We start from the raw sequence: 13,311 nt of genomic DNA on the forward strand, positions 1-13,311 counted from the left end.
GTCTGATATTAATTAAATGATGTGAGGAGTCGATTTTTGCTGTCAGTATTAACGTATATCTATTTTTGCCTTATTAGAAGAAAGGGGAATTCTCTTTACAATGATGTATAGGTAATTTTTGGGGTTTTCATAAATAAATAGCCAAGATATTGAATATAACTATATTTTTTTATAAAAAAGTCAAGTATAGCCATGTGAAACATTTCAATTTTGTCTATAAATTAATTTAATATTTCTTATTGTTGATACTTTTTAACACAACAACCTTTATTTACATAACAATAACAATAGAAACGAACAAAACAACATAGATAAAGCAATAAATCGTAAATTTAAATTTTATCACAAATGTTCGAAGTGCATACCATTACTATTTATAGTATACCTTTGCATTCGTTCATAATAATTGCTCTGAGTAGCAGATTAAATCATGTCAGGTATTGCAATATTTATTTTCAATTCTTCCTCATTGTTGTATTGCTTTGTGTATAGCTGATCCTTAACTTAGCTATAAAAGAACATGTTCATGATGGTCAAATCAGGACTTCTCGGCGGCCAAGCAACTAGACTAATGTAAGTAATGGTATGTACTTAGAACATTTGTGATAAAATTTAAATTTACCATTTACTGCTTCATCTATGTTGTTTTGTTCGTTGCTATTGTTACGTCAAAAAGTATTAAAAATAAGAAATATTAAATTAATTTATATAAAAATTCAAATGTTTCATATGGCTACTTGACTTTTATTAAAATTATAATTATTATCAATATCTTGGCTATTTATTTATGAAAACCCCATAAATTATACATCGTTGTAAAGAGAATTTCCTCTTCTAATGACGCAAAAATGCAATATGGCTTCCATAAGAAAAACAAAAGTTCGCTGTCACTCAGCACTCTTTTATAGACATACGTCAATGTCGACAATGCTGACAGCAAAAATCGATTCCTTACATCATTTAATATCAGGTTACACATTTTTATCATAAAATTTTGAAAAACAAGTAAAACACGACTAAAAAAAGAAATAACACAAAATCGGTTTTCTTTAAATATCTTCGGAACCATTCGGAATTTTCTAAATTTAAAAACGAATCCGTAACCGCCATAAAATTTTGCACATATTTACCCATTTCACAATTTCTGTCACTCTTAAAATAAGAAAGATACCTAACTTAACCTAACTTAAAAAATTGAGGAATTTTAAACAATTTAAAACTTTAATACGTATCTGCCGCTTATCTAAACCAACATTTAAAAAATATATTGAACCTACACGGAAACAGCAAATGGCCATCATGAAGATAAAACGCTTTCTTTATCTGATAATAGGTATTATGTTAACAACTGTTTTCCCACAGATATGAACCTGAACAAATCTCACTACTGTTTAAAATTTTTTAATGTTTGGTACGCAATCGTTTTGAGTAGTCCTGATTAACATACCTACTCATGCCAAAATTCTGCAAACATTAAAAAATGCCGATACGGTTTCCCGAATTTCGTAAAAAATTTATCACACAGCCCTTACATTCATCCGCGACTGACGCCTTAAATGTACAATTGTCCTAAAGCGCCCATTCAAGCAACGCGAAAAATACAGGACTATTGGTTATAAATGTCCCCAACATCACTTACGTTTATAATCAATCGTATGTGTCGTTTAACGCGTGCAGCGGGCATATTTACACCCCAATATTTCAAAAGTGCAATACTTCATGATTTCCTGCAATAAAAAAAGATATGACTTTATGATATTGTTTGATATCAAATTATTATCAAAGTAGCCCAAGAAATCTGTCGACGTCAATATAATAAAAATATTTTATCCATAATCACCTTATAATCGGACTTTTATCCATACATATGAACCGTCTAAAGTGATACATTATCCACTAGTGGAATAATGAAAAAATAATAAACCTATAATACCACAGCAATTTCATTGAGTACTAGTAAGAAATGTCAAGTCCTGGGAATATTTTTTTATTAAATTCCGATAATTCAGACTTCACAAATATGATTGTTATGTGATTATGGGTAAAACGTTGTATTGCATTCTTGTTTTAATTGATTACCTTTTATCCACTTAAGAATATTAAACGCTCGAACTATGTTCTCGCTTTTAAACATTCTTGCGTGGATAAAATGCTACCTACTTAAAACAATTATACAATAAGTAACTATTGTATTTGTTGACTTGAATTTTTAAATTGAGCGAGAGATCAGTCAAATGTTTCTTGTCTTTTTCTAATTCCAAATGTATGAAGAACAGAGGTATTTAATTTGATGGAATTTAAAAATTCGCCTATTTGTATTATGAGATAAATTTACATCAATATATGCAGCACATTTTTCAAATGAAATTTTGCCTTTTACAATCATAGGCTAAAATAAAATACATATCCTGATTCTCGATTAATTTAAAAAATGCAGGTACTCTTTTCGTCTGGTGCAAATAGGTATGTATAAAAACTGTTGACTTAATATGTTGATTTTTCTATTAATTATTTTATTCTTTGAGGAGTATTTAACTGGAGGAATAGTCAAATTGGAATACAGAAAATCCTCACGAATTCAGGGAGACATAATTTCGATATAAGTTCAAATTAAATTACGATACGGTATTTAGCGGCAGATAGCTTGTCATCAATTATTCGCAAATGTGAATGGTAATTCATATTTCGAGTTTTAAACTACACTTTTTGACGAGTTAGAGCGGTTACCACTTAAATGAAGGATAGTTATGTGGTTCACGCATGGTGTTCCGCCTTATTTTCCTTTATTAATGCGCAACTACATAAATTATTAATTTCCTCATCTTTGGAATTTATTGGAGTATTTTGCCACCTGTGAAAATAAAGAGAAAAATGAAAACAATGCCGCAAATAAGTAACTTCAGACAATAGTTATTTTATTATTATTATTTTACATAATATTTACATAATACACATGGGCGTTTATTTTTAGATTATGAATATTTACATATCTAAAAAGGAAACGAATATGTCTATATTATCAACTTCTGCTTCTTTAAATTTGTTTAAGAAATTGAACACTTTCCTTTCTGAATCAGATACATTTTTTGAATTTGATCAGAATGAATTTTCAACAAGAATATTTGAATTAGTTCCAATGTTGTTTTCAGATTTTTTAGATATTTGATGTTACCAAAAATAATAAAAGTGCAAGTGCTTTGATGAATGACTGAATGCCTTATAGATGTCTGCATTGAAATAATGTTTACAAGGTACAAGTTAGATGAAAAAGTGCCAGTTCATAATAAAATGTAAATTTTGATAAAATCTCAGTTTAAATTAATAAAATGTGGAATTTAGCAAGAGAAAAATAAAATGGTATTGAAAATGTTAAATTTGAAATGTAGATATAAATTAAGTAATAATGTGATTGGTTGAAATTGAAAAGGATAGATTAAAAAAAATTGTAATTGGAAATAAGCGTGCAGTGTTAAAAAAAATAGTGGTGATCAAGAAAACGAAAAAGTGGAAGGAAAAAAAAATAAATATGTAAGAGGTATTATTGTATATCCAAGTCAGAACCACAAGAAAATTCAATAAAAAGAAACAAAATAAATTATAGAAGACTAGTAGAAATCAACATAAGCTATCAGTAGAAATCAATAGCTGAGGGGAAGAGATCTTGTATATTAAAGATAGAAACAAGTTCAAAGTCATTGCTGTAAATTCGGGAATCAATAAAGAAACGAAGAGGAGAACATTGCGAATTAAAATAAACAAAGAAAACTGATTTGGAAAAAAGAAAAATAAGAGCGAAGTTAGAAAATTGACAGATAACTAAATACAATAGTAGTATATATTAAGGTTAACAAAATATTATTTGAATTGTGGTAGCCATTAAAAAAGGAAAGAGATGGGATCCATAAATGTGAGTAAGGCAGTTGCATCCATCAAAGAGTTGTGTAGGAAACAGGAGGAACAAGTCGACGGAGGAGAGATTAAGCGGGCGAAGGAAGGATGATAGACAGGAAATGGATTGCAGAACAGAAATTAATAAAGAAACCGTGGACAAAAAAGGACAATAAAAAGTGTATATCTAGGTAATAAGAAACTGTAGATTTGTAGAATAAGGTATTTATTAGAAATAAGTTAGGTATCGCAGGTTAGATAAGGAAATATTGAAAATTTATAAATTGACAACCTACTATTTAATTTTTTTAAACAAAATTAACGAAATGTACCTAAAGAAGATTATAATAATTAGTTTCACCACCTTTAGAACCGACTATTGAGATAAGTCAACATGTTCAATTAAAATTTGCATTCACGATTAGTTACAATTTTCAGAAAATAAAATTATAAAGTTAATTGTCATTAAAATTATTCTATTCAAAATAGAATTCAATACCTGTAGATCACGGATAGTCTTTTAAAGATTAATTTACGTTTTGGAATTCAAAATTAAACTATGTGGTATCTAGTAGAAACTAGCCTGGTTAGTAAAAAGTATAATTCATTTAATTTTTTTTTAAGATACGATAATAACATTCAAAATTTATAATATTTTTAAATACCTAACATTATTTCATATAACAAACACATGTTTTAAATACTATAAATGGCGGTTAACATTACACATTAAATAAAATCACACAAAACAAAATAAAAAAATAATAAAAATTTAAAAATTATTTTATAGTATTATAATATACAGGGCGTCTCACGGTGACGGCCCATTAGAATTATTTCAGAGACTACTTCGACTTGAATTTTGAAAATACCGGGTTTTCGGGCATGCCCTTCTCAACTAAAATAATGGCGTCCCCGTACTACTTCCGGTTATACCGGAAATCGCCATCAACTTGCTTATTTTAAAAGGAACACCCTATATAGTATGGCAATTTTGGATTCTACGTGTTATTTTAGGTGGACTTTTATGAAGTTTCCCTATTCCTAAAATTAACCGTTTCCGACATATTTAATTTAAGATAAAAAAAAGACTTAAAAAAGTCATAAGTATTCAATATGTTCCCCATTAACAGCTAAGCAAATGTGGATTCAAGAGATAACACCATCAGTCACCGCTTTTACTATTTCAGCTGCAAGCAATTAATGGAACGCTTTTCGTATTCGAACTATCTTCTGAAACAAAGAGTGTAGAATAAACTTTTTGCTTTATTACTCCCCAAACATAAAAATCTAATGGAGTGAGGTCTGGAGACCTCTCTGACCAATTCCATGGTCCTAGGTGTCTCATCCATCTATCTCCAAACATTTCAGTCAGCTGTTGATCGATTGATTGTGACAGTGAGATGGAGCCCCGTCTAATTGATACCAACACTTTGTTAGTTGGTCTAAAGGTATATCATCTAGAAAATCTGCCACAACCGTTTGCAAAATATTGAGATATCTGTCAGTATTTAAATTTTCTTTGTAGTTATGGTAAGAAATTTGGTTATCTTTAATCAGACAAAAAACATTTACTCTAAATTTATTTTGAAAGTACATAAGGATTTTCAGATGACCACAAATGAGTATTATGTCTATTAAAAATACCTTCTCTCGTAAATTTTGACTCGTCTGTCCATATAATATCTTGCAAAAATTGTGGATCTTTTTGGTATCGCACAAACATCGTTTCACAAAATTGTAGACGTTGCACGGCGTCACCCAGATGAAGCGCAGAAAGTAGCTTAAATTTGTATGGATGCATATCATTAGTTCTTAGTATCCTGTGAATGCACGCTCGTGAAATGCCTAAATCATACTCTGCGGCACGAGTTCAGGATTCTGGATGAACATTAAAATAGGTTAGCACATTTATGACATTATCTTCTTTGGTTTTGGTAAAAATTATTCTGCACAAATTCGACCATACTATAGTTGTTTTGCTAAAATTCTTCTGAACTTTTTTCTGCTCATTGGTGGCAAATTTGGGTGCTCATTAAAAACTGTACATGTTTTGCTTACACTCACATTGCAACGTCCGTGAATGAATAATACATTTAAAATATCACCATTTGAATATGTATTGTTTTCCATTTCTTATAAACACTAAATTAAACTGTCACTGCAAGAGACTAATAACAAATTGACAGTTTAGTTGTTTGTTGTGAAGTTTTGCTAAAAATTCCACAGCTATCCTTGCAAGAAATAACATGATTGTAGGTGTTTACATAAAAAATAGTAGATAACTTAAAAACTAGAAGAGATAGGTATATGGAACCCTGATACTGTTCGAAAGAGAATAAAATTGTGTATCAGAATATAGAAAAACATACAGGGCGTTCCATCTGAAAAAACCGACTTATGAAGGTTTGAAATTAACTAAACTCGGCAGTAAATTTCTAGCACCCTGTATGCAATTAAGTCACTTTGAAAGTATGGGGTCTAGCTGTCCCCACTATAAATATTGTTGATTTATCTTTCTTACTATAAAATACTATAAAAGTTAGTCACTGTTTCTCTCCATTTTTTTGAAGAAAAATTAAATATCTCGAAAACGGTTAATTTTAGGAATAAGGAAACTTCATAGAAGTCCTTCTAAAATAACACGTAGAATCCAAAATTGCATTAATATATAGAGTGTTCCGTTTAAAATAAGCAAGATGATGGTGACTTCCGGTATAACCAGAAGTGGTACGTGGACGCCATTATTTTAGTTGAGCACGGTATCCCAAATTTTCAAAATTCAAATCGAAGTAGTCTGAAATAATTCTAATGAGTCAACAAAAAAACAAAATTGCACGAAAAGGTCAATGTATTTACAACGACAGTACGAGAAAACACGACAAAATGCAATAGCCGATGACGCATTTCTTCATACATACGCATGTGCGGGAGAAATTTACATGAAATAGGTATGTGATTTATCAGGTTTTAATTGATTTTATATTTTTCATAGGTATATTTACATATTCTTTTTAAAAATACTTTGTATTTTATTATAGGTACAATATAATATGGTATATAACATTTTTACTATGTAAGTTTACTTAGGTAGGATTTAGGTATAAATATATTTTAAAATTAATTTACACTAGATATTATGGAAAAAACGAAATACCTAAATAATTCAGTAAAAAAATACGTACCTAGTTATTATGTGATATTACCCTCATTTTTACAATGTAGGCTCAAGAAATTAATATTCGCTGAAAGTATTGTTTATATTAAATTGGTACCTAATATTGTATCTCTCTTCTCATTAAATCTTCAACAAAAAATGATCTATAGTACCTATTTCAAGCAAACAATATAATTTTATGAGTAAATTGTCGAAATGTAAGTGTATATCTATTTTTAACTTTATCTTGAAAAATAAAAGTTTGAAGAATAATAATTATTCCACGGTGAGCAAAACTTATTTGTAAAAATTGTTTAAAAATTAAAAAATCATACTGCCAATGGCTTATGCCTCTGGCGAGTAACTTTCTTTTGCCACAGTTTAATGTTCTTAAAGTACCTGAACCTTCCGCCAAATATGATAATATAAAAATATAAATGAAAATAATGGGTAAAAATAATATTGAAAAATTGTTAAATAAAACATTTAATTTAGAAACTGATTAGGTATTATCTTCTTATTTTGGACCTACGATTATGCAGTTCGCGTATGTATAAGGAGATTAGATTTCTAGATTTTATTTAAATTCACCTCTACAGTAGGAAATAAAAGTGCGGAAGTTTATATAAAAAATATATTAATAAAAAAAACATTGCATGCAGATGTAGCCATTTTAAAATTAATAATATCTATTAAATGGTATTTATTATTCGACTTCTTTTACATGTTAATACAGAATGCCAAACACACACACTTTCATGAAAATTCACAATTTATTGGTAATAATTTCGCAATTGGAGAAATAATCACAATGTAAACGTCGACTTTTCGTACAATTTATTCCTGTCTGGATATGAGGGAAAATTTTGTAAATTTTCATTGTAGTGTGTGTTTTCTATGTGTAGAAAGAGGATAAATTAAATAGTACTAGACGCAAATACAATTTATATGATATGATATTTTTGTATAATAATATACAGACGACGTAAATTCGACTAAAATAAAGTAACAGAATAGCTAGTAAAATGTTCCTAATGAAAATCATATGGCATTCCTCTTGATTTCCGAGAAAGAATAGATTTAATAAGGAAGTGAACTTCCGGCGTCATTTTCTTATGAGAACTTTACAATAAGCATTTATTATAGCAAACCCTACCCAAATTTTATCTGTCACCCGATTTAATAAACTTTCATTGTGACAATATTTAACAAAGATCGTTTTTGTTGCCAAGGTTAAGTCATGCAAAAAGCTGGAGTGATAAAAATTGGCGATGCTATTCATAATATGTTAGCATCTACTGTCAATATATTTGTTATCTAGAAGCTATATAATAATATAATAAAATGGCTCGTACTTACCTACATACTCATTTTGTGTTATTTTAGATAAATAGACAAGTACTTTTTGTAGTCATATAATCTTTGGTGTCATAGTTCTTTGATTTAGTACTAAAATATAAAATTGAACTCTTACTTACATTTCATCGGCCAATGTGTATTAGAAACAAAATGTGAAATAATATGTAATAAGAAACACCTACTGAAAATTATTTTGTAAATGACGAACTTATTACTGACGAAGGCAGTGATTATACAGGGTGTTCGGTAAATAATGGATAACCTTATAACCCTGGATGGGCGACCCTAAGGTCGTTCGGAAAATCGACTTTTGTCTTAGTACAAAGTTCCTTTCATTTTTGGCCACTACGGCTACAAGAGAACATATATCACAATGTAAGTTTATTAAATTGGGTGACAGATAAAATTTGGGTAGGATTTTCTATAATAAATGCTTATTGTAAAGTTCTACTTTCATTTTGTATTATTTCCCATAATTCGTTTTTTGTATTTACTAAAAAGCTATAAACTGTGGTCCTCAACACTCTCCAAAGGATAGTACTCATGTAAGTATTGCCTTACAGATAAGGCAAAATGAGGAGGACCGCCCCATCCTGCATGAAAATCATATTAATTCGTAGTGTTATTGGTAACTCTTCAGGTAGGTAGGGTAATCTCGTTTGGAGAAATTCTAAATAATTTTCTGAGTTCAATGTAGCAGGTAATATAACAGGACCAATTAAAATACTACCAATAATACCAGCCCAAACATTAATTTTAAATTCATGTTGGAATCGTTTTTTACTGATTCCATGTGGATTTTCATTACAATAAACATGTTCATTATGTGAAGTAAAAAGTAAAAGCGGTTTTGTCTGTAAACAGGATTTTCTTATGGATATTATCGTCTCTATTTCCTGAGTTCCCGAGTACTTTGACTGAAAGCAAGACGTGACGGAGGATGTATTGGTAGCCAAAAGTTCTTGAACTAATTGAAGGTGTAATGTATGTCTTTTAAGACTCTTGTACCTACTTGCGGAATTTCTTCGACTCATTTCAAAATTTGTTCCTCCAGATGAATAGTTCTAGCTGTACGTTGTCCACGATTTAATGTTACACGTAAAAAACGTTCTGTTTCCCGAAGGCGTCTCTCCGCATTAGCAAATGGTTTGTGATTCTTCGATTAGGAATTCTTTCAGCATATGTTCGAACACTAGCAAAACAATTTCCTTCACAATAACCCAAAACTAGTAACACACAGTTTGTTCAGCAAGAGAATAAATTGCAGTAATAGTCAAGAAGATATTAAAAAACAAAGTAAGCTACAATTAAATGACACCTAACTTGACACTGAACCTTTTAATTACTGTTCTGAATTTGTTTCTTTATTATGTGGCACCTCGTACTAGACAGACCTAATTATCTTAAACTGATTTTATATTATTTAATGTTTAAAAAATTCAAATTTTACTCGAAATTCATAAACGATATCAAAATTTTGTCTTCTAAAATAGTGCTTATTTTTAAAAATATAAATTTTGTGGTCAGTGGCGTATACACAAAACAGCTACGGGATAGCCAGTGGCGCACAGGCATTAAAAAGAGAACATCCTGTATGTATATTCTCACCAAATTCCATACTTACATTGCCCTTATATAAAAAAATATGTGCACCAAATTTGAAGTTTCTAAGAAGAACAGTTTTCAAATTATTTGACAAAAACTAGGTTATCTGTTCTATATTTAGAAGGTTATGTCTCAGTAGGCGTGCACTTTTGTATATAGGTAAGTTAGGCTAAATAGTCTTATATTTATCCAAGGAACCTGTGGTCAAGCGTTGTCCATCCTTTTCATGGACACCCTGTATATTCTATTCTGTCGATACAATTATTGTCCATAGAAAACAACAATTATTAAGTAAAATTTTATGACTATATTTTGTTATTATTGTTAGGTTAGATCAAAACATGTTTCGTTAAAATTAAATTGAAGTAGTTTTGTACAAATTTTGTTCGTTTAGTGTTTAAATTGAGGAAATCATAAATTGGATATTTCAATTTTGCCTTAAGAGATTAAAATAGCGTTTTCGAATTAGAGGGAAAAAATATCACTTTCTTATCGTTAAACCATGAGAAAATTCTTTACTTCCGCATATACGAGTAGAAATACATTTTTTTATCCTCATGATATTACTATTATTACCTACGTTATCTATTTTCCTGTCATACTTAAAAATAAAACTGGAATTGCAATTTAGCAAAGATGCGGATTCCAAAGCAAAACTGTAAGTAGAATTTAATTGGGTGTTTATTAATACTTAGTACTAGGTATTGTGTTGCATAAAATCCAAACAGCTACCATTTGCAGCAAATTCAGAAATACGACGCATTTTGATCGCTATTGTAATTATACAAAACTATTGTGTAATGTTTGTTTTATAGAAAATTCAATAAAAGGCGTGTTATTTGATAATATACGTAATAAAATACCTACATTATCTTAAAACAGTATCCATTCTTTTCTGAATAAACGGTGTAGATAGCTACTACAGAGGAAATAGAATAAAAACGATTTTATTAAAGATTTCGGTATATTTAGATTAAGGTGCTGTGGTGTAGATGCAATTCATTTTATTGTTATGCTTTTATAATCATTTTAGTCTCTATTTTACCATGTTTATATTGTTTCCTTCTTATGTTGTTTTATTTTTAATGTTCTGTTGGCTGAATTATTGTATGTATTATAATTGTTCTATCTATCACAATTTTCGTTGTAGGTACTATTTTCTAGGAGTTTAAGATGAGATTTCTAGTTAGATACCTACCTATGGACGTAATGTATATACGATACCAAATCTCAGATAAAAAATATCCGTCTAAACCTCGAAACTGACCTTATCACGGAATAATAGTTTCTCCACCTATAATGTGATATCTGTAATAGTTTCTAGATTACAACTGCTCCACTCCGTGTAGAGGTAAAGAGTTTATTGATTTAGTAGTATTTTTCGTTCCACATATTCGCCATTAAACAAACAAATTGTTCTTCTCTGAATAAGTTACGTTATCTGTTGTGATATATAGGTGTATATGGGACCTGGCAAATGCATTGTGCCAATAAGCACATTGCTCTGAACCACTTGAAACTGTGCGGGTGGTTAAAGTTTTCGCTGGCCTAATTTTCCGTGCCATTCCTGAACCTCTTTGGATATTTGAAGCATAAGATAATGGTAAGTAGATATTAACGTTTTTGAATTTATTTATTTTCAAATGGTAATTTACGTTATGACTTTTACTACATTTATAACAAATTAACAAACAAAATTAAGATTTTTTTAAAGAAGGTGGTTTTGTGAAAAAAATTATAGCTATCGTCGTTTATTTATAAAATTTATATTTTGTACTATTATTAATAATTAAGTATTTTTTACAAATTTATGAACATTTTATAACATTTATGTCATTTCCGAAGAATTTTGAAAAAGTTTTAGTAAAAATTGTCTCCGACAGAAATGTAAGTACTTCATTTTATTCACTTAAATTCAAATCATACAATTAGTTCCAATTACAGCTAGGTACCTAAATAACTGATAGAGCAAGGTTTGGTACCAAGACAGGTTGTTCAGGGTTATTCACATAACATTTTTTACTTTGGTATTAAAAAAAATGGATAGACCACATTGTTGTGATTTCGACACTGTAGGTATTTAGAAAACAATTAAACTTTGACACATTTGACACTGTATATTTTTACATATTTGGACAGATATATCCGAAATGCTACATTCAATTGTTTTTCTAAATACGTTTTCAAATTTTCTGCAACTTTGAATTAAATGTTATGTGAATAGCTCAGTACATAAAAATACTTATAACGTTTTTCACTACAATACATAGTCCAAGACTTTAACCTTCATATTCGAGGATCAATTTATTATTGCTTCGAGTATAATTTAATTTTTGTTACATAAAAAAGTATATTTTTCACAAAGTTATTCCTTATCTTATCATCTGAAATTTTTCCTTCACTTCTTTCAAAACCTTAAGTAGTACCTAAGAACCGACTAACACAAATAACATTATTTGCAAGTAAAAATCAGAAGAGAATGAAATAAGAAATTAAACTATTCAAATTGATTTAAATTTTGATATTTCGTATACTTAACGAAATATCAAAAGTAAATGAATTATTATCATTTTATAAATAAAGTTTCATGTACAATGGTTCAAATTTCTTAAAGTAATTAAAACAAATAATTATAATTTGCAATAGAAATTTAATTAAAAAAAAAACAAATTTGTTTTTTATTTAATATTTTTATATATTATTTTAAGCTCAAATTTAATATAGTTGCATTATACAACTCGTCAATTTCAGTTTCAGAAAAAAATATTGTCAAAAAACTGTCAATAATAAAATTATGCAAGTGAAAGTCAATACATTTTTAATACTATTTATGTTTTATTTTGTTTTTTTAATAAATTCACTTTTAATCATGAAAAATTAGAATAAAACAAAGACTTATTAATAGCCTAATCAGTTTCTAGCACATAAATAACGTTTTTTCTTTAAAATATGTTCATTCCTAAAAAATCTAGAAACGATCTAAATTTTTATGTCCATAATTTATAATTTTAGATGTATGCAGATAAGTATGCACAAATGAGAAACAAATTCAAAAACATTTTCTTCCAAAACTGATAAAAAATTATATTTAAAATTACTACTAATATTTCAAATAAATAAGTAACTACATCTGTTTATCTTTGTTGTCACAAGTACGTTATCCCCAACAAGTCTTTATGAAATTGATGATTGCCAAGATAAATCTGGGGAAGTCTATAAAATTAAATTGATAACCCTATTCTCGGAACTACAGAGCAATGTAAAGGTATTTCGAAAATTCTCAGCTGATATATATATATATA

General features: G+C 28.9%; 1 protein-coding gene across 3 annotated transcripts in view; it reads left to right on the forward strand.

Moving 5' to 3' along the window:
- The first annotated feature begins 413 nt into the window (after positions 1-413).
- Positions 414-13,311, forward strand: part of LOC108907792 — a 22,639-nt gene continuing 9,741 nt past the window's right edge. Inside the window, exons 1-2 of one of the 3 annotated variants that reach the window (XM_018711587.2) lie at positions 415-573; positions 11,467-11,612. In XM_018711587.2, the coding sequence (XP_018567103.1) occupies positions 11,610-11,612 (3 nt within the window). In that variant the 5' untranslated portion in view covers positions 415-573; positions 11,467-11,609. Of the gene's footprint in view, positions 574-11,165; positions 11,361-11,466; positions 11,613-13,311 lie in introns of those variants that run through there. The other 2 variants (XM_018711586.2, XM_018711588.2) reach the window with 2 other exon arrangements.

Source organism: Anoplophora glabripennis, unplaced genomic scaffold, assembly GCF_000390285.2.
Source record: "Anoplophora glabripennis isolate ALB-LARVAE unplaced genomic scaffold, Agla_2.0 scaffold329, whole genome shotgun sequence".
In the NCBI taxonomy this organism is placed as follows: Eukaryota; Metazoa; Arthropoda; class Insecta; order Coleoptera; family Cerambycidae; genus Anoplophora; species Anoplophora glabripennis.